Here is a 26,690-nt window from a genome sequence, read left to right as displayed (position 1 = left end):
GTGCCAGTAACTACTGTGACAGTGTGTGCTTTTTGAGACTAAACAATTTTTGCTTTTGCCAATGTTAGTTAGTATGGTGAGGGCCCGGCAGCTCTCACACCAGTAAGGTTTTACAAAAACCATGCCAAAACAAATCACACATAGGCAAAACTAAAAAGCTGACCACCAATTTCAAGACCTACTGGCTTTGCCAATTGTTGTTTATTTTTGTTTCCCATAATCTTATTGAAACTGATTACACTCATTTTCCATTATGAATATTTTAAATACACATGAAAACATGTTGCCCTTGACCACAATAAACATGTCCTGGATGTCGGGCTATGGGAATTTCACATCCCTGAGAGAAGATTTATGTGAATTTTAAAGATCAATCTCCTTTAGTGGAGAACTCTTTTAAGAATCTTAGCCCCTATTAGGCAGCTTTTCGAACTTGAAACCAGAAGCAGTAGAAAAGGCGATGCTAGAGGTGAAATCTAGATCACCTTTGGACCCATGTCCTCCTTTCATCTTTTCTCGTCTGGCTTCCAATTTAAGTCAATTTTTGACACAGATCTTCAACCTCTTTAAATTGGGCTGAGTTCCTGCCATGTGGAAGCATGCCCTGATCTTGCCTTTGGCAAAGAAAGCGGGGCTCGACACTTCCCTCCTGTCCAATTATTGCCCAATCTAATTACTGCCATATATGTCTAAAGTGCTAGAAAAGCTAGTTTATGCCCAGTTAATGCACTTTTTAGAAAGTAGTAACCAGGTGGAGCCTACCCAAATGGGCTTTAGAGCCAGAAGAAGCATAGAGACTGTCATGTTGGTAGTATTGGATAGCAGCATTAGATCAGAGGTTGACCAGGGCATCTGGAACGGCCCTTATCCCGTTGGATTCGTCTGCAGCTTTATTCACGATCTCACATAGCCTGTTAATGCATAGACTACATTAAATTGGCCTAAATTTGGAAGCTTTGCAGTGGTTTGAATCCTTTAACACTAGAGCTCAATCAGTTCAACTTCCCTCTTTCAGGTCCAACCATCGAATGGCCAAATATGCGGTTGCACAGGGCTCTTCACTTAACCCCACCTTGTTCAATATCTGTGTCATCTTTAGCGTGTATTATCAGGGCTTGGGGCTTTGAGATCCTCTCCTATGCTGAGGATACTCATCTTATTACCTCCATAGGTGAGAGACATGGGGCAACATTCTATGCTGTCTCTCCGAAGTCACCACCTGGATGCAGTCACACTGCCTGAAACGTAATGCTGAGAAACAGCGATACTGCTCTACGGTGGGGCCTGTAAAATCTGGAGCAACTCCTTGTGGCAGTCGTTCCTGGGCCCTGTGCCTAAGTCAAAGAGGGTAGCTAAGAATCTTGTGTTTTTGATAGACAATACTCTCTGTGTGCAAGACCAGGTAAATGCAACAGGTGGTAAAAGTTGTGGCCTCCTCCACTTGCTGCGTAATTCTTTTGTTGGATCCCGGCAAACTGGCGTACAGTTACTCAAGCATTAATTAGATGTAGGCTGGAGTATGGGAATGCCTTATATCTAGGAATGACTGACTTACTTCTTATTTACTGACCTACAATCCATCCGGAACACAGCTGCTAGACTTAGCTGTAAAAGTGCACTAAGCATCTCGACTTCTGCCTGCTTGAACTCACTTTAGTGGCTCCTGGTATGCAAGAAGGCCATATTCAAGCGACTAGGTCATGTTTATAGGGCACACTTAGATACCGGGCTAGTCATACTACATGAGCGAGTTGCCTTCAATAAACCTACATGTGCACTTCTCTCCACTAAACTAGTTATGATGAGTGCCAGGCGCATTAAATGCCAGAATGGGTAGATGTTCTTTCAACCATCTAGCAGCAATCCATTGGAATGCTTTGCCTCTTGATCTCTGCCTTACCTTTGACCTCTTTACATTTCTAAAGAGTTTGAAGACTTGGTTGTTCCCCCTAAAATGGTTTGTGCATGGTGCCATGTAATCCTCGATCCAGCGCTGGGATATTCCCTTGGTTAAGATTCAGTCTGGAAATAGTCTACTAACTCTGCTGGGATCACTTTCTTGGAGTCCAATTCAAGCAACCGGTTGAAAACAGGTCTTTAGTTTTCCTCTCACGGACAGAGCATAATGTGTTCTTTGAGGAGACATAGTAGTCATACTTTCTTCTTATTTTCAAGCACTGCTCTCCTTTAAGGGAGGCTAGTAGGTTTTTCAAAGGATAAAACTGGTTTGCTGTTGGCATGGGCTCCTAACCGAATCTCAGCAGGGTTCCAGGAGGACAGCTAATGTATGCTACTGAAGCTCTTGGTGAAAAACGGCTGGAAAATATTACAATAGGGTCAAGTTGAAAAGTGAGACTGGAGCTGACTAATGTAAGGATTGCTGAATTCCAAACTCGTCTTACTACCCTCACCTTTCATCCCCTACTTCATTATGTCATTCTTTCAGGTTCTTGCTTACTCCTGCTTTCTCGTTTTGTCACGGTTATCCGTCGTTCTCTTCTTCCTCCTCGTGTTTTTTTCCTCTCCTGCTCTGGGTCAAACTCTGATAAGGAAAACTAAGTGCTTTTCCTCAAAAATAAGTGCCGGTGGGCCCCAACTGCAACCATCAGCTGAGATTAAACACTCGCCAAACAACCTATTTCTTTAACAGAGTGATGTTGGAATTCTGCGAGACTTTGTGTCTAACGAAAGTCTCGTGCTGCTGTTAGGAAATGGAAGATGACAGAAGACTTCTCAAGGCAGTAAGAGCTCTGACCAAGCCACGGTGCCTCCAGTTCGTCAACAAGCCAGCTTGCCAAATGAACTATGCCATTCCAGGGGAGTGATGATCTTCTCGATGAAGAAATCATTGAGCGAAGAGCAGAGATCTTGAGAAGGGATAAGAGTGGAATTGGTACGATCCGAGAACGCCAGATCTTTGACCAAAGAGAAAATCTCCTTGGATTTATTGGCAGAGAGGGCCACTTTCTCAGAAAAGTAATTTGTTTTGGCCAGGAGGACGGCTCGCTTATATTCCAAGAGGAGATGTTTATATTGGACCCGAAGAGCGGGGCAGTAATTTCGTCTCCAATGACGCTCAGAGCGTCTCAGATCTAATTTCAAGGCTTTGAGCTCGGTATTGAACCACTTATGAGCGTCATAGGGACGAACGGCCTTAGTTTTCCTAAGCGGAGCGACCTGGTCACAAGAGGAAGACAGCCAGGTGTTAAGCGCTTCAGCTTGAGAATCCAGAGGGAGTTCAGAAAGATCAGGAGTAGAAGAAGCAAGAGAGAGAAAGATAGTTTAAGTCAACCCGATTCCAATTTCGAACAACAAGATTTTTGGGTAGGGAGGGCCTGTCAGGAACACCAAGAGTGATGGAAAAGGAAATGAGAGAGTGATCAGACCAGGTGCAGGGAGAAATGCTAGGGGGAGAAAGCGTGCAACTTAAAGACCAAATCTGGTCAAGTGTATGACCCTGGACATGGGTAGGGCCCGTGACATGGGCATGAAAATTAAGGCACTGAAGAGTAGCCGAGAAATCCTTGGAGGACAAATCCTCCTTTGGGTCACCTGGCCAGAAATTAAAATCCCCCAACAGGAGAACCGAAGAATTGTTAACCACAAGTGTTGCGAGGAGTTCCTGAAGGGTGGCAACAAACAAGGGCATGTGCTGGGGAGGGCGGTACATAAGGACAACCGTGAGAGGGACAGGGAGATTAAGTGAACGAGCAACCAGAAAATCCACATTGGATATAGAAGAGTGAGGGAGAAGCTGAAACTGTAAGCTGGAACGAACGATCATGGCCACACCGCCACCCATCTTGCCGTCAGGGCGATCCGACCGGAGGGCGTAATAGGAGGAGGGGAGGATAGCCAGGACGTCAGGAAGAGAGTCGGACGAAAACCAAGTTTCAGTGAGAAACAGAAAATCAGGGGACTCAGTGTGCAAAAGGTTAAATAATTCCAGTTGATGTTTCACAGCTGACCGGGTGTTAAATAGGAAAGCAGTGGCGGAATTGGGAGAAATAGAAACAAGCGGAACAGAGGGATCAAGCAAAGGGAGAGGGTCTGAAACTAAAATGCCAAGCGTGTCCAAGTGTAGCAGTAGTGAGGGTGTAAGAGGCTGAGCAAATTTGTAGGAGTGCAGTTGAGCGGAGGTGTACACCTGCAGAGAGGCAGAATCCATGGCCCCTGGTCCCGGCCCGTCGCGCGCAGACGGGCTTAACTTAGGCGCAACATCGGCGCAACATCGGCGCAACATCGGCGCTCGGCCGCTGCGCTGCCAAGGAAAAAGGGGCATGTTATAGGCACCAATGACAGAGACAGGGCGTGGCAGGGGGTGGAGGGACCAAGAGACTGCACCGCCAACCCCAGAGCGTCCAAGATGTCGACCTCACCCGCCCCGCTCCAGTGACCAGCCGGCAAAGGAGGAGAGCGAGGAGCGGAAGGCGCTCGGGAGAGCAAGCAGGTAGGAAAGTTTAATATTAGTTTTAAAAAAGCGCAGAGTCCACAGCGCTGGCAGAGGAACTGCCAAGGTTCCGTTTAAAATGAAGCTGGAGGTAAGCGTTGCTCCCGGAGTCGCGTCGGGAGATCAGTGACGTCGATCAAGCTGGCCCAAGGGGTAGCCAGGCAACTGATATACCAGCCAGGGGGGGGGGAGGGACCAAGAGACTGCACCGCCAACCCCAGAGCGTCCAGGATGTCGACCTCGCCCGCCCCGCTCCAGTGACCAGCCGGCAAAGGAGGAGAGCGAGGAGCGGAAGGTGCTCGGGAGTGCAAGCAGGTAGGAAAGTTTAATATTAGTTTAAAAAAAGCGCAGAGTCCACAGCGCTGGCAGAGGAACTGCCAAGGTTCCGTTTAAAATGAAGCTGGAGGTAAGCGTTGCTCCCGGAATCGCGTCGGGAGATCAGTGACGTGTGCTATGTGTGTCTGCCTGTCTGATGTGTATTGCATGTCTGGCTCTGGAGTGACAGGGGCTGATGAGGAGTGTGGTTCCAGGGAGGGCAGAGTGAGTCAGCGATGGGCTTAATAGGAGATCTGCATAGTGGGAGGAGTAGTCCCCTGAACCTGAATAGGTCTGTGCCTGCCTGGGTGAATGCTGGCTTCGCCCCCCTGTGGTGTGTCTGATGACCGATCCCCCACTTGACAAAGGGGAGTAGAAGCACGGTAAACAAAGTGCTCTAGTACCCCCAGAACCAGTTGAGACTGGTTCCCTGAACCCTGTGCCACGGCAGAACAAAGACAGAACCCTGTATAAATATTGGGGCTGTGACCCCATGTAAAGTGTGCTGCTTGTGCTTACTTGGACTTGTGGCCGGCAGGCTGCCAGCCTGCCAGGAGGAACCACCGCTGGGGATGGACTTGCTGCCCTGCTAGGCAGCTGAGGGGTCTGCTGGCCTTGGAGCCCCCAGCGTGCTGGCCTGCCTGTTGCTTTCTTTGCACAGCTTTGCCATCTATAAGCTCCAGGACGAGAGGAGCGTTGATGCCTTGCAGCGCTAGGCTGCCGAAGTGTCCCGAGGAAATCCCGTCGTGGGAATTCCCCCACCCCGCACTGTGGGTAAGCGGGAGCCTACCGCGCATTTTGGGTGCCTCTAAACCGAAGCAGGAGCCTACCCCGCATTGTGGTGGTCCAGGTGGAGAGCGGGAGCCTACTCTGTGTTGTGATGCCTCCTGAAGTGAACCCGGAAATCAGGCAAGTCTGGAAGAGTCTGACCAGAGGTGGGGGCGGCGGGAGCAGCCAATCGCTTACGCGGCGGCAGGAAGTCATGCAAGCTTGTGCCTGTTTGTAGGCAGAGCTCCTGTGGCCAAAGAAAGCCCCGCGGCTGAGGTGCAGAGGCGGCGGGAATGACACCGGAGACTTTGCTCCATGTCCCGCCACCTCTGTGTCCCATCAGGTGGCCTGTGGAGGGCCTGACTCTGTCATCGGAGGAGCCCCGGTGAGTGGGGCTGGAGGGAGAGCACTCGGGCCGATTCTCTCCCCCAAGAGGAGCCCCGGAAAGGAGGGGCCTCCACAGGCACTGTGACTGCCAATTTTTCAGCGCAGCGGCACCGCCAGATCACGGCCGCTGCCACGTTGCGGGTGCCTTTTTTGTGGCTGCACTTGCATGCAGAGGAGCCCTGTTAGTGCTCAGGAATTGGTGTTCTCAGCTGCATCGCGAGCAGCTGCAACGACAGGGCATTTCTTTTGTTTCTTTAGGAGGAGGGGTGTGAGATGCACCCCCACGCCTCAGGACATCCTGCACATTGTTTTCGCTGCTAACGCAGCCGGACGGCCAGTTGGAAGGCCCCAATTAGAGCCCTGACTTTTGGGACAGAGGGCATTTGGGCCCGAGGAAGGCCAGATGGCCTGGGGTCATTTTGTGTCCCGATATACTGGCAGGGCGCAAGGCCCTAAAATTATGCATACTGTTTTATGCCTAAGGTGATGACTAATGCTAATGCCAACACATTGATTACAGAGCACAACCGCTAATTAGTTAATCAACCGACCTTGTTGTCAGTTAGTTTTAATAAACACAGCACCATGCAGTATATACACAATAGAAAAAGCAACCATCCAAAACACAAAATTAATAGTCTTGATTGTATTGGCGCAGAGTGTATGGCGTAGATGCAGACAGCCGACATGTGTTTCGTCATGTAGATTACTTCTTCAAGGTTAACAGAAATATACAATCCAACACAATATTACATAGTAATGTAAATTATGTAACAAAATATCTTTCACATTGTTATTCCGAAAGAAGAAAACCGGATGTTTCGTAAGGCCAGCTGCAAGCAGTATCAAAAACAGAAGAGAAACAAAGATGTGTCACAAAGTGCAACTAAGAAAAGCACCAACTCCAAGTACACGCAATTTCTAGGAAACTCTAGAAAACACCTGTGACTAACTGCCACATGCATCAACAGAAGGAATTGCAATTCCTAAATAGCGATTTTTAAGGAATCGCCTTGTAGGAATTGCAATTCCTAATGCATGTAGGAAGTCCAAAATAAATTGCGATTCCCAAACATTACCCAATAGCGATTCGCAAATTGGGAATCGCTATTAGGTAATGTCACTTTATTCGTTCCTATGGGCCTATAGGCCCATAGGAATGAATGGGACTGCATTCGCAACTTGCGATTACCAAATTGGTAATCTCAAATTGCGAATGCAATTCTAAGGGTGCCAGGGGGCCTAAGGCCCCCCCTGATGCACCCCCCAAAAAAGGTAAGTATTCACATGAGCAGCACACATGCCCTAAGGGAATGTGTGCGCTGCACACCACTTTGAAATATGCACTTTTGTGCATTTTTTCAAAGCATGCGCAAATTACCATCGACTTCAAGTTGAGGGGAATTAGCATTTCCTAAATGCACAGTTTGCATTTATGAAAGGCTTGATGCATCACAATTAGGGAATCGCAAATTGCGATTCCCTAAATGCATTTCGCAATTTAGATAATCGCAATAAATTGCAATTACCTAATTTGCGAATTCAAAGCCTCGTCGAAAATAGTAAATAAGAACGTGCTCCGAAGAGCAAAGAAATAGAAGACAAAAGCATTAGGTAAACGTGTACCTTGACAATAAATTGGTAATGATAATAAGTAAACTCCTTTTATCCCGTTGATTGTTCGGGATAAACAGCAACAAGGGCGATACTCTGGATTTCTATTTTATTTCGCAAGTAAGACTGTCAATATAAAAATATTAAACTGTATTAATATAAAAGGTAACAATTTGCCACAAAGTCAGTTGTAATACAGACCTGAGGCAATTTCAACAGTAAGATGCAGGAAACAACGATTTACACCGCTGCTGCTCCAAAAATGTATAGCAACTCTGATACTATTGTTTCCTCATAAGTAGGATAGAGTTCAAACGCAAAGTATTGAAAAGTTATCAAATAGGAACACGTCCCAGTATATTCAATTTTTCACATTTATAAATAGCGCCCATATATATAGGGTATTGTATACACATACCCTCATAATACACATGTGACATACCTTCAGAACATCTTCAAGAGATATGTTACTATGTAGATGACGCGTCTTAAGTAATGCTAGAGTTCAATGTATCCAATTTCCAAGGACACAAAGGCAAGTAGTCTGAAATAGACAAAAAGTGGAGATACGAAGTAACTCATTGCATGTAGGTAAAATATTTAGTAAATAAAAAGAGGGGGCGGGGTAAGCGGGGGGCAGGGGACAATTGAAGGCGATAGTAAGGCCTTAATGTTATCGTTGTAACCAAGGATCATACCTTTTGAATAGTAGAAAGTCAAAACACTCGTTATGATAAATCGAGCCTCAGAGCAGCATATGTACAACTACTGGTACAGCTGTACAAGACGTATAAGGGTCGAGAAAAAGGTCAGGTTATAACCAACTCAGTCATTTAGTCCTATCAAATATATTTTAAGCTTGCTGTACCTATTATTCATTGGAAAATGTCCAATTGAATCGACCAACAGAACGGCATTTATCATAGCGTGCCTCATGTGTCTTCAGCACTCAAATTCGAAAAGAATTCCCCGTTAATTCCGGTAGATTCAAAAGATTGCAGTAATAATCATCAACTGGTCAGGATGGTATTCAAAAAGGGGGCTTGCAATCCGAGAATGTATATAGTTAATGAGAAACCCGTCCCAATCTAGGCTTGTCAAGCAAGTATTGCATGTTAAGCCTACGCTGAATGTAGTAATCAATCATACAATTCAAGTCATATAGCTGTGTACTGAATTTGGTACGCAGCAGTATATAAAAGCCAAGTCAACCTTACCGGGTATATACTAACGCATCCCGCTGCAGCCGGCGAAATCCTCAAGTTACCACTCCTACACGCCGACATAAATAGTCTCAACGGCGTTGTCCGGTCAGGTGATTAAAAGAAATAGAAAACAGATATTGCACAAGATACTCCAACATGGTAAATCGGCGCCATTTTGGAGTGGAGTTAATCTTTAATAATAGTTTCAGTACGAAGCGAGGGGAAAACAAAAGTTATAATCTATCCAATTCTGGAATATATATAGAAAAAATTGCTATGTTTAAAGACAATTCCAAAAAACTGTAATTATAGGCACATTTTACCTATTTTTGAATTAATAATGTGTCACTAAAAAGGAACCGTTTAAAGTCAAAAGGCATCCTCCAACTGGTACTATGAAAGCCCAGTTGTTTGTGAGCATTTGAAAAGAGCAGGGAGGATCGCAAACAGATAGAATTCATGCTAATGCCTAATGTGGTTGTGCCAAATGTCATGCTATGATGTTTATGCTTAGGATGATGCCTACTGTGATGCAGACATAATGTGTTTATGTTGCTGATGCGGAGTACAGTATTTTGCCAGTAGTTATTGGTTGTTTTCATTTTACTACTAAGTGAGATCTAATGGTTCTGACAGTAGCCCGATTGGCTCTGTCCTGTATATAATCCCCGGTAAATTACTACCTGGTGCCAGTTGGCACAGTGTATTTGTGTGGTTATGATCTAATGTGTTTATGATAATACAAAGGCTATTTTTTATATAACCTTGTGTGGTGTTTCTTTTGTGGTGTGCCTAGTGTGTTGCTGCTGTGTGTGTGTTGCTCAAACGCTTAAGACATTGCCTCTGGGATAAGCCTTACTGCTCGTGCCAAGCTACCAAGGGGGTCAGCAGGGGTTATCTTCAGCATGTAACTCCCTTGCCCTGACTAGAGTGGTGGTTTCTGCCTGGCTTAGGCGCATGCCCTAGCCAACCAGAAATCCCATTTCTAACAGAAGGTAAATTCATTTTTCACAAATATGTTGCATTTTTAAAATTGTTCATACATATTAATGCACTAATAAAGCGTAACAGTAAGGAATTTGCCTGTAGTTGTGTAGTGCATGTGAAGCTAATCCCATCCTTTGTAAACCTTGAAATGTCACAAACACAGACCTTATAACCGGAGTTCAAAGATGTGTTTATGAATGTCAGATTATTACAGTGTGGATGTATCGCACGTGTCTTCTATGTAGAGATTTTAATCGTGCTGCTCCAACTAGTCCTGTGGGGTTGTGCCTTAAAATGTGCAGCTGTCTAAATTTAGTTTTTGTAAAGCCATTTTTGTCTAATTGATCTCCGCGTTGTTTTGCGCATTATTGTGCCCTGCAGTGTGATGGTAATCCTGCACAAAGCAGACTTGAAATATTTTAGGCATCGAATTATGATGACATATTAAGAGTAAAACGCAGAAATGCATTAATAGTTCAAATAGAAAAATGCATTAATTTGACATAATTTTGGGAAATAATTATGTTTTGCGTTTACATATTTTCTTTGTGTAAATTATTTACGCTTATTTTTACTTCCCTCAAGGGAGCAGCTCATCAGTCATGGCATCTGTTTCGGTTAAAGATGCAAAAGTCTGGCGACAGACCAAAGCTCTCCTGTACAAGAACTACCTGGTTAAGTGCAGGACCAAGAAGACCAGCATACAGGTATACAGTTAATTTGAAGCATATGTGCAAACGTGCATCGCTGACTTAAACATGTTGAACTGTTTTGCTATTTATGTGTAGAATTATTTCCGAGTCTTTATTGCACTTGGATCACAGTTAAGCCTCGGCTCCAAATCTCTGCACTTCATGAGAGGGAATATGTAACGAGAATAATTGTAGCATTAACTAGGTGTTTGTTTAGATACATTTTAAAATGAAACTAATAAAATAGCTACATGATTGACTGTACCCTATTCTTTGTAATATAAAATGCAGATCAACAATCCATTCACAAAGCCAATTGTTTTGACTTTTCTATATCAAGATGTGTCAAGCTTCATTAATGGGAACAAACACTTTCACTTGCACTCCCACTCATACTCTTTCTCCTTTTCTCCAGAGCACACACCTCCATACCGCGAAAAGTGAGAATACTAGGGTTCCACACGGACCTGGGATCTGAGTCTGTGATGGAAAGTTAGGCTCACTATGGCTTCTTAGCTCTTCAGGTAAACATGGATGAGTGATCAGGGATTTGCACAAGGGAAGTGAAGTACAGTTATGTAGTCGAGGTAAAAGACAATTCAATTATCAAAACTGCAAAAAAATGTCTGTCTAGCCACAGCTATGGAAACACCACACTTTTATAATAACTAACGAATATGTAAATATAATTATAGTTCCTGTTCTGTAATGGAAAGTACAGTACCACAAAAGTAGAGATCCAGGTCAGTAGAGATCTAAGGGTTAAGCAAAGTTTAGATATAAAGATGATCACTAGCTGGATTTGGAATTTTGCAGACATAATGGTTTCTGTGTCGGTAATGCTTTCTGTTTGTGTCCCTAAACTTTCCAGTCTCATAAAACATGACCGATAGAAAGCAAATACAATGGCAAATGATTGGGAGTGTACCTAGTAACGTTTAACCCCTTGTGTGCCACGCCCTTTCCCCGCCCTGTGCCGGCCGTTGCATTAGCGGGCGGGGTTCATGACGAGCTGGACTCGTCATGGACACAGCGCAACCGCGGCCCATGACGAGTCCAGCTTGTCATGGGCACACAAGGGGTTAAAGTAATGGAGGCCGTGTTTCAAAGTTTACATAGCGTGCTTACTGCCTTTAGGGAGGAAGAGAGGGAGCATGCTTGATACGCATAGTGTCTGTTCAACTTACTTGCACTTGTACAGAGTGTTTCCTGCAAAAGCCATCTTTCAGTTTATGGTGATGTGTATGGTGGTCTTAAGGGAGCTGTGTCTTCATTTCTGCAATCCTTGAATTGATTGACGGCTTCTTGGTGGGCTGTGTCCGCATCAGCAGTGAAGGCCAGTAGAGCATCAACATGGACAATTGGGCTTGTTCTTAAGCAGGAGGAAAATATATACTCTTGGATTTTTGTTGTGCAAGTACAAACAGCAGAAGGGGCAGCACACATCCAGACCCTCGTCCAAAAGGTGTTCAACAAGGTGGAGGTTAACAACAGCTTATATTTACTGTTGCAAAGTCATCCTGTGCCCTGGGCACCCCCCAATTGTTTGCTGACTGGTACTGGTGGTAACTGACTATGGCTGACCCTTGGGCTCTGCCTAATCAAGCCAAGGGCCAGGGCTAGGGCTATGGCTATGCTGAAAGAGACACTTAGAATATAGTGAAAACATCTACATTTTCTAGGGTATACTATGGGTTAGGGTACCCCTGTGATTGGCATGACCTACCCTATAAGGCCCTACTACATAATAGGGCAGGGGGATTGAAACAACCTCTAAGTCCCTAGTATATAATAGGGCATGGCAGTTTAGAGGCCAGCAGCCCTTTCTGCACTTGCATGTGTGCATTGCTGAAGGCTGAGGTCAGTTTAAAAGTAGCCCTGTGTTGCAGGACTGTTTTTAAAAAGTGAATTGTGCCCAACATCGACGTTGGTGTTTGGGGCACTTAAAATGGATAACCTATAATATTATGGCATATTAGGTACCCCCAGGGTCTCTCCTAGGTGTCCCAGGGGTGGGGGGGGGTCAGGTATTTATAAGGAGGACCCTTATAAAATGAGTTTTATATGCCCTGGTTAAGTGAAATGGCATATTTCACTCCCCACATTGTAGTAAAGTGCTGCACAAAATCGACTTTAGTGCTAGGAGCACTGTGGAGGGAGTATATGCAATATTTTTACATATTCAGAAAGTCTCCCCTCGGTGTTCCAGGGGTGGGGGTCCTGTAGATATAGGCAGAGTATGTATAAAATATGTTTTTATAAGCCCTGGTGCTGGAAAATGGCCCAAGTCATTTTTCCAATTGCAAATCCCCTGCCACATAGGTTAACATGGCAAGAAGTTATTAACTAATACATCCTGCTAGGGCAATGATGAAAATAGCATTCAAAGACTTCCCAGAATGGTATTGATAAGTCCAACAATATGAAAGTGTTGAATTTCTCCTAAAATGTACAGACAAAAAGTTATCAGACTTTCTTGTCTGTAAGCCCAGATTCAGCCTACCAGTGGTATGTACTGATTGGTCAGAATTAAGTGTATTAGCCAGGCTCCTTTGAAGAGGTGATAAAGAGCCCCTGGGGTTAACCAGCTCTGCTGGAAGGGCAGTGTTCTGTTACACAGGAATGCCAGAGCAGGGGGAGGATTCGTAATCAATGGACTTCAATGGAAGGGGAAGACACCAGTTTCATTTACAACTCTACTCTTTTGAACCCATCCAGATGCTAGGCTTAAAGAAGGAATGAGCAGATATCAGGGGGAGCGCCTATGGAGATTAGCCATCCTAGGGGTGTGTTTAGCCAGCTCTTCTCTCCCTGCTGGAAAATCACCCATGATGAATTTGAAAGAATTGGTGCACTCTGGGACAAAATAGTGCCACACTCTGAAGGATGTGGTCATACCTTGGGGCGTTACCCAGCCACCCATTGGACAGGAGTGCCGTCCTGCTTGACCCAGGGAACTTGGAATAAGTATCTCAGAGGGGCAGAGCCTCTCGGATCTGCTGCTTGAAACCCAAGAGAGCAAGTGGGGCCATGCTGAGGAGTTTGATGTGCAATCACTAAGGACTGCACCCTGAAGATTGCGCCTTCTGCACCATCTAGAACTACATCTCTGTGGACTACCTTACTGTTAAAGGACTAAAGAGTGGACTCCCTGCAAGCTACATCTTAACAGAGCTTACCTGGAACATCAACACCAAGAATCCTCAACCTGGAGTGCTACCAGTGGATTTGTAAGGGTTTGTCCAAGTGGATTGTGGGAACTGATGTCCTCAACTTTCAAGGACCATCTTGGACCTTCGAGACCCTTGGAGTAAGTTTGAGACACTTTGGGACCCTTTGGGGAACTTCAAGAAGAAGTTCCTGAAGTTTGGAGAAGTTTGGAGCAAAATTGTAAAAAAGCACCATAAGGGGATCGACTCAACCTGGCCAGCCAAGCCGGTGACCCTCAACCGCGAGTCGGCCTGCCGTTCAGGTTCGTCCCACTGAAAAGCTTCGTAGGTCCGACTTCTAGAGTTTGACACGGAGTAGGCGAAATCCGAGGCCGGCGAACCCTCACCGAATCCGGCCTGGTGAGGAGCATCACGGGAGCCCGCAAGAAAAAGCTCAGTAAAAGTTTCTAAGTCCGAATAAGGAAAAGTTGACCGGGAGCAACCGCGAGAACCAAGCCACCTGCCTTCAACCGCGAGCCTGCTTGGATCGTCCCGCTGGAACGCTGCGAAGGTCAGACTCCCATGAATATGACCGGGAGCTCATCTCAAGGCAATCCGGTGAACCCTCACAGAATCCGGACTGGCTGAGAATTCCGAGGGACCCTGGGAAGAAAAGCTCCAGAAAAGTTTCCAAGTCAGAAGGTAAAAAATTTGATCAAGACCTACCGTGAGGGGTAGCCGCACAAAGCTCCATCGCGGTTGGCCTGAAACTTTGACTTTAACCCGGTTTATCGCGACCATATGTCCCAATAAGGCGCTAAAGGTTTCTATGTGCTATATAATGCTAAATCTTTAAGAATTCATATCTCCGGTTCCCTACATTGGATCTTTGTCTTTTTGGTGTCATTTTAAAGATAAAAATATTTTCTATTTTTATAAATTGCTGTTGGATTTTGTATTGTGCATTGTGTCTTAATTATTTACTGAATTGGTGTTTTTAAATGCTTTACATACCTGTCTTTGAAGTTAAGCCAAGCTACCAAGGGTTGAGCACTGGAATAATTTTCTAAGGCCTATTCTGAGCCCTATACTGTGTTAGTGGCAGTATTGCCAGCTGCAGATATTCATTTGCCCCTACTAATAATCCACTTTCCAACATTTACAAATTGATTCTGATAGGCAAATACCGCCATCAGTCATTCCATCCTCCTGATTCAAAGAGCCCAGTCAGTTAGGCTGGGGAACAGTTTCCCTCCTCAGAGAACAGTCAAGAAAAGTCCTCTTATCAGAACTGGGGCATAACAAGGGTCCTGGCAGTTTGGGCAGTGCTGGTTGCCCGTACCTTACATTTAAAAGGGGGGAGGGGCGGATTCTCAGAAAGCAGATTTAAATTAAAAAGAACAACTTTGCAGGGAGGCTGGCTGAGGCTAATTTCTTCATTTCCTGCAGGAGTTTGTTCATCGGTTAGTGGGTTGCACACCATTCATAGCTAAGTGGGGCCTCCAGTAACTTTGCCAGGGCTTCTCATCAGGGCTGTTAGTCTAGTAACTTACAGCATATCCGTTCTCGGTGCACATGCTATCCCTTCTTCGGGTCTGTCATACGGGAGAAGGATAGCACCCATAATTCTCTGCAGAACAATGTGGTGGTGCTAGTCTGCTGGGCTGTTCAAATTTCACAATTATTTTCATTTTTCTTTGTTATGCATTTGATAGTACAGTTGCATCTTTTCTCTGCAGGACTGGCATGCTTTTAAATGTGATCGTTTAAACACTCTTCTGCAGTAAGCCGAGATTTATTGACAAAATCTTTTATTTATTGTTTAACGGTAATGGAAAATGTTCCCATTTATGGAAGAAATGCAGAATCCTGGTGAAAATCTAATGGTTGAGTTTCCACCACCATGGATCCATTCGATCCCGGAAATTCATCTGGTGGACTCTACCCCAGGTGTGGCATTACGTTCATAAAATGGATGATTTTCTATTGAAGATAAGCGTTTGCGATGCGAAACCTATGAACCAGGTTACAACAGCAGTGGAATGATGGGTAACAGGAATAAAGTGAGCATAAAAAAGCAGAGGTGTACGTGGACAGGATCCTCAGCACCAATGGAGGGTGTTTTAAAGCTGGAGACACAGAAGGCAAGCTTAGCCCTCAATCTATCTCCAGTAGCTTGTACCCTTTTCCCAAATGCCCCTAAGAGCTTCTGGAGAATTACACAGTTTTTGCAGCCTGCCGCTGTAACTGAGTGAATTCATGTTGTGCGAGACATGCATAAAATGAATGAAAAATAAACAGTAGCCCTGCTTGGTGAATCGAAACAAAAAGGAATAAAGCTGGCATGGACTTGAATGATGGAGGCTGTGAGAAGTAGACCTCCTTGAAGGTGCAGTCATAAAGAGGACTGGGCTTATACCTCTTCAGTATTTAAAGAATGTCTCAATTAGTTCTCATGGGCGGTTATTTTTCCAGTGGTGTAGCACTTATGGGGCTGATTTGCACCTGTTGGACACCGATATTGCCTCTTTTTTCTTGTTAGGTTCCTACTATATCTTATTGTAGTGGACCATCAGATGGGAATATCTCTGGAATTGTAAGTCATAGGATGATAGCTCAAATAATCTATCTTTGGGGTGGCCAGCTCATGTCAATGAGACATTTGAGAACAGGTGAGGGTGAAAGGGGAGAAAATGTGTATTTCTGGAAAGGTGAAAACAGCCTATACAAAGTTTGGCGAAGTGCATGCAGGTTAAAAAAAATGGTGCAGTCCATCATTGACATCATGTAGTTGCCCCTTTGATGATGCAGGTAGTTACATTCTTTATATGTTCACAGCACAGCTGGATTACCGATCCTCGTGTCCCACAGTCAAACTCTCTTCCTCGACACAGGTGTTAGTCAACTGGATCTTGTGATAGGTTTCCAGGACCCATCAACTGCGGGACAGGACGGAGATTCGAAAACCCCTTAAAAATCCAGGAGACCATGCCCTTATCGTCCACCAGACCACCCCAAGAAGCATGAAAAGCCTTAACAGCTGCCCACTGAACCTTAAGGGAGTCCAGACTAAGACCCAACTGAAACCCAGCCTGAAGAAATTCCCGGACCTGGGGTAGACATACAGAAAGAGGATGCAAGTGCCTCTGATCACACCAAGCCTCAAACGTCTTCCAATGCCGAGCATGCGAAGACCTAGTGGACAACATCCTGGAAGCATGCACAGAAGAGGAGAAAGAGGCAGAGAGATCCTGCAACATCAATCCCCCCGTTTAATCTCCAAACAGTCAGCTTGATTGTTGCGAGAGACTGGACCTGCAAAACCAGAATCTCAGAGGAGAAGGAACTAAGTGAAGCTGCCACTCCGGGCCCACCTTCATTTCCATTAGAAGAGGAAACCAGATTTAGCGGGCCATGCTGGAGCCACCAGAATTACATGAGCTTCATCCCTCCGAACCCGTATCGGAAGCCTCTGGATCAAAGGAAATGGAGGGAAAGTACACATCAGGCCATACGTCCATGGAAACATCAGGGCATCCACCCAGAGGCTGACACCTCCCACCCCCTGTAGAAATACAGGGGAAAAAGGGCATTTCAAGGGCTCCCAAACAGATCCACCCAAGGGTGACCCCACAACTGATACACCCTGGCAAACACCCGGGGAGAAAGACAACATTCCTGAGAGGATGGAACCTCCCTGCTCAGGCCTTTGGCTTGACAATTCCAAACTCCCTGAATGAAAATGGCTGTGAGAGAACTTAAATGCGACTGAACTCGTAGAAGCAGATGATCAACAATTGTTGACAAAGAAAGAGCTTTCGCCCCCCCTCTGCTGGTTGACATAGGACTTGGCAGTGGTATTTTCCATCTGAATGACAACATCCCTGTCCCTCAAAAGAATAGAAAAGTGAAGGAGGCCAGACAAATCCCCTCCAGTTGAATGACCACAAGCTCTGACTGACATCCCTTGAGTCTCTGATCAGGAGAGCACCCGACCAGGCCCTGCCAACCACTTTTGCTGGCACCCATTGTGATGATCGCTGGAGTGGACAAAGGAACACCCTTCAGAATGTTGGACGGACCCAGCCACCAGTCCAGTTCCCCCAGAATTGCCACTGTCTCAGGTAGAAGGCAAGACATATCCTGCACATTGGAAACTCACTGCCTCAGAATGAACCTCATGAGGATAATGAGGTGTCACTTGTCCCAGGGAACCAAGAACAGTGTGGCAGCCAGCTCTCCCTGCACCCTCATCCATAGAGAGACTGCTTGGCAAGGTGCTGACAAGAAGTCCCGTAGATGTGAATTCACTTTTTATCATCCTCTGGTCTGGAAAAGTCACAATTCCCAGATCCATCCGGAACCGAGCCCCTATGAAAATGCTATCCTGAGTCAGTTGTGACTTGCATTCAATAAGAAGCCATGAGACTACAGAAGATCCAGCACTGTCTTCATATCACATCCAAACAAGTATGGGAAAGAGAAGTTCCCTCGACTAGGCAGTTGCTGAGGTAAGGGTAGATGGAAATCTTCTGCAGATGGAGACCAGCCATCAGGGGGCCAACACCTTAGTAAACACATGCGGGCAGACTTCATCCCGAATGGATGAACCTTGAATTGAAAATGCATTGAACCCACAGCAAATCTCATAAACCTCAGTTGACTTGGGTAAACCGGTATGTGCAGATACGCATCCTGAAGGCTGATAGTTGCCATGAAGTCCCCAGGAAAAATCAGCAGGATGAGCTGCTGTAAGGACATTATCTTAAATGGCATGGATGACACCCATTGGCTGAGACTCTTCAGGTCTAACACAGGCCAAAATTCCCCTGACACCTTCTGCACCAGGAAGAGAATCAAATAAACCGATTTGATCCAGAGGCACTGGAATGATTGCCCTCTTCTCCAAAAGAACTGTGACCCCAGCCAACAGATTTTCCTTCTTCATAGGATTCTTTGGAACAGGAGTTGGGATGCACCCCGTATCGGGAGGAGGAGAAATTAAGTTGATAAGATAGCCGCTCCAAACGATGCTCAACACACACATATCTGAGATGAAAAGCACCCAGGCTGGAAGGAATGCGCTATCCGTCCACCCTCCGGTCTTCAGTCCAATGAACTGCCATAGTCAAGATTGCTGACTTGGGGGTCCCACCTTGGAGGAAACATCCTGCTGCTTGCCTCTCTGAGGGTGAAACCTCCTTCTGCAGAAGGAATAGGATCAGGTGTTCTTACGAGGCAAATCCTAGGTGTCCCTGGCAGCCAAACGATTCCAAGGTTTAGACGATTTACTGGAAGAGGACTTGCACGACCAGGTGTGTTTCTTATCCTTAAAGGACTTCCAGGTAAGGCCATCCAAAGGTTCACCAAAAACCGGCCACCCTCAAATGGTAGCTCGAGAAAAGAAGACTTCTCAGCCAGATCCCCCTTCCACTCCCTCAACCAAAAGTTTCAGTCTGCCTTGATAGCAGAGGCCGATGCCATTGAAGCCGCCTTGATTACATTTGTCAACACATCAGCCAGGAACTTTGCCTGTTGCCCCATATGCATCAGGACATCCGACGCATGTGAACCTTCTGGCATGGCTTCTGCTAGATCCTCAAAATCCTTCACCAAAGAATGAGCCCCATAAATTGCCGCCCTGAGAACCCGGTTAGAGGCATTGAAAGTCTTCTTAAGGTCACCATCCACTTTGCGATCCACATGATCCGCAGGAAAACAGGCATCTGGATTTAATGAGGATCTGCCAATGAGAAGGGCCAGCATGGAGTCAACCTTGACGGGATGGGGCAACAGCTTATCCCCTTCTTCAAAGGCATAAGATTTCTGAAGGTAACAGGGAAACTGAATATGTTCAGGTTCTTTCCATGATCTGATGAGCGCCTCCTTAGTCTTTGGGTGCAATGGTAAAGCCAGCACCGCAGGCTTAGCAAATTGTGGAAAAAGATCCTCAGATCAGAGGCGGCACCATCCCCAGATTGTCTCTGATATGTGACAAAATATCAGCCAGATCTTCCCTCAATATGAATTTTCCACCAGGCACTAGGCAGTCTCTCTAAGGCCCTTAGTCAGCAGATGAATCTGAATCTTGATCACATCCAACAGCATTATGCTTGAATGACAATGCTTTGGTGACTGCAGCATCAATCATAGCCTGGACTTCCAAGGCGGAAAGGGAAACAGAAGACGCAGCAGAGGCAACACCAGAACCCCTTGCTGTCACATCCTGCCAATAATCACTCAGCTTCAGACGATGGAGACTGTGACCTCCATCTTTTTGTAGTTTTCCTCTCCATAGCTACTAACACAGTGAATAACAACCCACAACAACCCAAAATTGCTTACATCCTGTACCTTTTTGCATTCATTCTATTGTTTGTGCTACATGCCTCTTCCTTCCTTAAGGAGCATCTGCTCCGTCACACATAAAAGGACACAGCACCACCAAGGAGGTAATTCATCGGAAAACCATAATATATTTATTTAAACATAGACCGCACCAAGGTGAAATGGCCTGCGCGTTTCAGCCGTAGCCTTCGACTGGGGGGTGGGGTGTGTCTGTGTGTGTGTGTGTGTGTGTGTGTGTGTGTGCGCGCGTGCGCGTGCGTGTGTGTGTGTACACGCACACCAATAAATCGCTGCCCTGGAAAACCCCGTTGTGTCCCTGTGTTTTCTTGTAAAGGAGGAAGTTGATATATTACCTACTGGCAGCCGCCAGTAGGTAGTTATATTTACAACCTAGTTTCCATAGGAACAGCATTTTTTGATTTGCTAATAACTTTGGCGTCGTTTGACGAATCTTTGCGAAATTCTCCAAAACAAAAGTCTATCCAGGTTAGCTCCTATCCTGAAAGTTTGGAGGTGATTCGTCAAGCAGGGGCTGAGAAAAAAGGGGGGTCCCAAAACACGTTTTCCCCATGTTAATTTCCATAGGAAATTTTGCGACGAGCTACAGCCCGAACTGCTAAACGGAATTTCCCCAAATTTAGCAGAAAGGTAGACCTTGGTTCAGAAAGCGACCTTTTTTTTAAGTGGTGTAAATCCATTCAGTAGTTTTTGAGAAATTCAAAAAGTAAGAGTAAAAAAATCAATTTCCCATAGGAAACTTTGTGCAAGGCTACAGCCGAAACTACTGAACGGAATTACCCCAAATTTGGCACAAAGGTAGTGCTTGGATCAGAAAGAGACCTTTTTTTTAAATGGTGTAATTCCGTTCAGTAGTTGCTGAGAAATTAGAAAAATAAAGGTTTCGATAATTGGGCGGAGCCTAAGTCCCGTGCACGAGCTTCACTGTGATTGGCTGCCAACACTCCAAACCAGGAAGTGTTGGCAGCCATCTTGTGGCTCGGTAGAAGCGAGTCACTAGAAAACAGAGAAACAAAGGTATAAAACAAGAGAAGGGGCAGGGTCGAAACACCCTGACCCCTTAGGCCTGCTCAGGGGGTCTCAGAAGGACCCTCAGGGCCCAAAAAAAAAAATATATATTTTTTTTAATTTCGGCACGTTTGCACAGTGGTGCAGGGAGGGGGCGGGGCCTGACATAGCAAGTGTGCAAACGCACCCCCTGGCTTATTGCAAAATGGGGGATTAAGTCCCCTTCAATCCTGAGGGTCCCTGGGGGTGAACTAGCCCACCAGGTACTTCCAGTATGCGCCAGGGAGGTGCGTTGCAGAGAGGTGTTGAGAAGCCACGCCTCTTTTTACACCTCTCTGCAACACAGCTCTGTGGCGCTTACTGAAGGTAGCTGGTGGGCTAGTTGGCCCTGAGGAACCCTCAGGACTCAAGGGGATATAATCCCCCAATTTTCAATGCTCCAGGGGGCGCGTTTGCACAGTGGTGCAGGGAGAGGGTGTGGCCTGATGTGACAAGTGTGCAAACGCGCTCTGTGGTGTCCCCTTGAATCCTGAGGGTCCCTGGGGGTACCTCCAGTAAAGTGCCACAGAGTTGCGTTGCAGAGAGGTGTAAAAAGGGGCGTGGCACCAGACCACCTCTCTGCAACGCAGCTCTATGGTGCTTACTGGAGGTACCTGATGGGCTAGTTGGCCCCCGGGGACCGTCAGGATTCAAGGGGAGTTAATCCCCCAACTTAGAACCCGGCGGTAGGCATGTTTGCACAGTGGTGAAGGGAGGGGGGTGGCCTGATGTGACATGTGTGTACTTATGCCAAAACCCAAGCACTTATAAATTCACCATGCACTCTCCTGGAGCACTCTAATCATCCAGTCACTAGCCATGCACTCATGCACTAACTCATGCACTGCTACAATACCCTGAGCAGTACCCATGCAGTCCAGTCATCGCCCTGTCACTACCCATGCACTCCTCCAATCACTCAGTGAGCACCATGTACTTATCCAATACCTCCGCCAAAACCCAGGCACTTATATATTCACCATGCACTTTCCTTGCAGTACTCTAATCATCCAATCAGTACCCATGTACTTATGCAATGACCCAGTCACTAACACATGCACTCCTACAATCCTCTGAGCACTACCCAGCCATCACCCTGTCAGTACCCATGCACTATTTCAATCACCCAGCCTGCACCATGTACCTATCCAATTAATACATCAAAACACAAGCACTTATAAATTCACCATGCACTCTCCTTGCAGTACTCTAATCTTCCAGTCAGAAGTCATGTGCTCATGGAATGACCCAGGCACTAACACATGCACTGTTACAATCCCCTGTGCACTACCCATGCAGACCTCTAACCACCTACACAGTACTGATTCACTCCTCCATTTACCCAGGTTGTACCCATGCAGTCCAGAAATCCCGTCACTACCCATGCACTCCTCAAATCGCCCATCCGGCATCATGTACTTATCCAATCACTCTGCCAAAACCCAGGCAGTTATAAAATCACCATGCACTGTCCTTGCAGCACCCTAATCATCCAGTCACTACCCATGTACTCATGCAATGACCCAGGAACTAACACATGCACTGCTACAATCCCCTGAGCACTACTGATGCAGTCCAGCCATCTCCTTGCCACTACCCATGCTCTCCTCCAATCACCCAGCCAGCACCATGTAGTTCTCCAATAACTCCGCCAAAACCCAAGCACTTATGAATTCTCCATGCACTTTCCTTGCAGTATTCTAATCATCTACTCAGTACCCATGTACTCATGCAATGACCCAGGAACTAACTCAGGGCAAATACAGAGGAGGTCATGCTAATCAAAGGGGTACCCCAACGCATAGTGTTCCCTAGTGTATGTAGGTGTTTTCACTGTATTCAAAGTGTTTTTTAGCATAGCACTGGCTGCGGTCCTGGTTAGTCAGTGTCCGTTTTCACCAGTACCCGTCAGTAAAAAGCTGGGGGGACAGGAGGACTTTCTGCTCCTCTGTTGGTTCTTTCTGCACATGAAATGAAATGAAAAGACCATTTATTAAGCGCGATAGCTACCCTGAGGCATCCTAGCGCTACAGACAAAACGCGTGTAGATGAACAGTTGGAGGTTATACTGGTTTATTAAAAAGCAGGGTTTTTAAGTGTTTGCGGAAGGGGAATAATTTGGGCTCTGATCGCAGATGAAGGGGAAGGGAGTTCCAGAGCTTAGCCGAGTTATAGGAGAATGAATTGCCCCCACATCTGAATCTCTTAATCCTGGGCACCACGGCGAGGAAGGAAGATGCAGATCTGAGCTGTTTGTTTGGGTGGTAGGGGGTTATCAATGATTGATTGATGACAGCGTCCGTTTCCCAGAAAGCTCGGTGGGCGATGCACAGTGCCTTGAATTCAATTCTTTCCCTGATTGGGAGCCAATGGAGGCTCTTTAGCCCGGGTTTAACTGGGAGTCGACGGGAAATCTGAAGAAGGGTTCGGGCTGCACAGTTTTGGATGATCTGGAGCTTGTGCAAGGTGGCCTGGGGGCCCCTAAGTTAAGGGCGTTCCCAAAATCCAGAGGAGACAGAATGAGACCCTGGAAAATAATCTGTCTCGTGTGGAAGGGCAGCAAGGGGAGGATTTTTCGTAGAAGCCTGAGTAGACCAAAGCAAGTGGCTGAAAGTTTAGCTGCTTGACAATTAAAGTTAAGGAACTTATCTAGCCAGATGCCCAGGCTCTTGATTGTGTCCTTAGGCGTGGGAGCAGGTCCTAGGCAGGTAGGCTACAATGAATCGATGGTGATATTAGGGGGGTTAGCAAAACACACAAGATGATGGACGAAATGTTGCACATTGCAAAATATTCACCCCCAGTCACAGATCTGGGTTTACTCCATCGTTATTTTGATCACCACGCCACCCCAGTTCAGACATGGCCATATGCTATATTGGGGGAGTTACCTAAGAGCATCAGCTCAGTTTTGTCTCCATTCAACTTGAGACAGGACGATGTCATCCATTTGGTAACTGCTTCTAAGTAGTCTCTCAAGCAATTAGGCGCGGTGTGCGGTTGATTGAGAGCCACCACTAGCTGAGTATCATCTGCGTAGGTGATAATTTTTACCCCGAAGGGGCGGACAATCTCGGCTAGGGGGCTCATATATATATTAAATGACGTAGGGCTCAAAGAAGAGCCCTGCGGCACACCGCAGCCAAGAGGCTTGCTAGGGGATGTGAATTTGCCCTCAAACACCTGGCAGGAGCGGTCTGAAAGGAAGGATTCAAACCAGGCAATTGCCTTTCCTGAGACTCCTAAGCTGGTAAGTGAGTGCAGTAGGATGTTGTGGCTTACAGTGTCGAAGGCAGCACTTAGGTCAAGGAGGATGATTGCTGCAGAGCCGCCTTGGTCCAGGATCTTCCTGGCCTCCTCCGTCATTGCGACTAGGGCGGTTTCAGTCCCATGCAAGGGGCGGAATCCTGTCTGGGTGGGGTCGAGCAGGTGGTTGGACTCTAGGAACTCTGCCAATACTATGTTGGCATGTTTCTCAAGGATCTTGCTTAGCCAGGGTAACAGGGAGATTGGTCGGTAGTTACTGGGGTTGTCTTGATCTAAGTTTGGTTTTTTGAGGAGGGCTTTAACCATGGCCCGCTTCCAGGGGAGCGGGACAGTGCCGGCAGATAGAGAGGCATTAAGCAGATCAAGGATGGTAGGTAGGATGTGGCCAGTGACTGGGAGCAGGATACGCGGGGGTGCCGGGTCATTGGGGGATCCGGATTTCACCTGATGCATAATGGATTCTAGCGTGGTGGGATCAATAAGGGGGATGGAATCGAGTGTGTCTAAGGGCTGAGGCCCTAATTCAGATGATTTGGTGAGCGGAGTCTGAGTAGGGGGGATGGATGTATTAATGGTTTGTATTTTATGGAAGAACAACTCTGCCAGGTTGTTGCAACGAGTTTGTGCATTGAGGGAGTTTGGAGGTTTTTCTGGGCGCTTAGGAAGGGTTTTCCAGATGCGATATATTTCCTTGGGCCTGGAGGCAGCTGCATTAATCTTTCTTTCGATTGCGCGATTTTAATTTCGCTTTTGTAAGTTTTTATTGCTGCTCTATATGCAATTTTACTGGAAGGAGAGTAGTCCAGTCACCATTTCCTCTCCAGATTTTGCAGTTACGTTTCCTTTCCCGTAGTTCAGAGGAATACCAGGGGGCGGTCCCTGTGCTGCGCTTGGGTTCGGTGCGTTTCATTGAGAGTACAGAGTCTAGTGAATTAGAAATCCATCTATTGTAGTTTTCATTAGCTAGAGTAGAGTCAGAGTTGTTGGGTGGTCTAGAGATTTCGAGAGCTGCTAACCATACAGCTTGGGGGTGTTTTGACCAGTTTAGTTCCCTGCGAATAACTGCGGAGATGGAGGAGTAGGGGTCTGAGGTAACCCAGGAAAGGGGGATCAGGAAGTGGTCCATCCATGGAAGGGGGGAGGGACTTCCCACTAGGAGATCTGTGCAGTTACTAAAAACGGGATCAAGAAGATGGCCTTTGTTGTGGGTAGGTTTAGGCACTATTTGTTTATATTGTAGTGCGGAGAGGCTGGTGGTCATTTCTAGGGCAGTATGGTCCGTGGTGTCGTCAAAATGGATGTTGAAATCCCCTAAGAGGGTGAAATTAGATGGGCTGCATTCTAGGTTAGGTATGGTGGATGGAAGGGTGTTAGAAAATTGTCCCAGAGTTCCAGGTGGGCGATATAGAAGCATCCCTGAAAAGGTGCTGGTGGGGGAGAAGTCAATAGCAAAGGAGAGACTTTGGCAGTCTGGTATCGGATTGGGGGAGCTGCGACACCCATAACAGTCTTTATAGATGACTGCTAAGCCACCTCCTCTTCCCGTTGTGCGGTCTTCCCATCATATTTGATATCCTTGAGGGAGAGCCTGGATGAGATCAGGTTCTGACTCTGCATGGAGCCAGGTCTCTGTCAGGAATAAAACATCTGAGTTAAGCTCTTCTAAAAGCATGGAAATTTCTATAGTATGTTTAGAGAGTGACCTACAATTCAAGAGGTACATGCTTCGCTGCGTTTTTTTGGTTGGAGGGGTAGAATGGAGCTGAAATCCGCATTGTGAGCAGGTGGTGTGTGGTTCTGCTAGGTTCCAAGAAAAATTGCATGGAGCAGAGACTTTTCCTCTTAATTTGAGTAGAGAGTTAGTGCTATACCTCCTAATATGGGAAGAGAAACGGGCAGGGGTCGTGGCCCCTGGCCCCGGCCCGCCGCGGATGGGCGCAGTCGAGCTTGCCGTTGGCACGCCTTTGGCGCACCGCCTGCGCGCATCCGATGAGGGAAGCGTATGGCATCAGGCTTTTATGCAACAGTTAGTAGTGTGATCAGCCAATGGCGCTGCGCCCTCCTCCTCTGCGGGGTGCCGGGTGTCAGAGAGTGCAGAAGAGCGTGTGAGTTAAAATCTCCTTTTTTAAGGTTTATCTAAAGATTGCGGCGATTTTTAAAAATAAGCAACACAGTAAAATTCAAATTTTAAAATCCCATGACAGAGCAGAGAACTGTTCTGTCACAACACAGCCCCCCTAATAAAAAAAAAAAAGAAGAAAAAAAAAAGACCGGGATCGGGCCGGAGGCCACGCCCCCTCCTTACACCACTCTGCAAACGCGCCCCCTGGGGGAACTAATTGCCCTTGAATACTGGGTGTCCCTGGGGGCCAACTAGCCCACCAGGAACCTCCAGTATGCGCCAGAACACCTCTCTGCAATGCAGCTCCCTGGCGCATACTGG

General features: G+C 46.4%; 1 protein-coding gene and 1 long non-coding RNA gene across 2 annotated transcripts in view; one reads left to right on the top strand and one right to left on the bottom strand.

Moving 5' to 3' along the window:
* LOC146810321 (uncharacterized) overlaps positions 1-8,785 on the bottom strand; it is a 36,098-nt gene extending 27,313 nt beyond the window's left edge. Inside the window, exons 1-2 of the long non-coding RNA XR_014966578.1 lie at positions 8,752-8,785; positions 7,977-8,078 (exon numbers count right to left, since the gene is read on the bottom strand). This is a non-coding gene — a long non-coding RNA (uncharacterized LOC146810321). The remainder of the gene's footprint in view (positions 1-7,976; positions 8,079-8,751) is intronic.
* The window catches only part of LOC146810320 (cholesterol transporter ABCA5-like), a 1,540,893-nt gene that overhangs the window by 157,044 nt on the left and 1,357,159 nt on the right, over positions 1-26,690 (top strand). Inside the window, exon 2 of the mRNA XM_085617316.1 lies at positions 10,312-10,433. Within this exon, the coding sequence (XP_085473442.1) occupies positions 10,329-10,433 (105 nt within the window). The 5' untranslated portion in view covers positions 10,312-10,328. The remainder of the gene's footprint in view (positions 1-10,311; positions 10,434-26,690) is intronic.

This window comes from Triturus cristatus, chromosome 7 (assembly GCF_964204655.1).
Source record: "Triturus cristatus chromosome 7, aTriCri1.1, whole genome shotgun sequence".
Lineage (NCBI taxonomy): Eukaryota > Metazoa > Chordata > Amphibia > Caudata > Salamandridae > Triturus > Triturus cristatus.
Note: the sequence above shows the minus strand (reverse complement) of the source record. Positions and strands in the feature narration are given on the sequence as shown.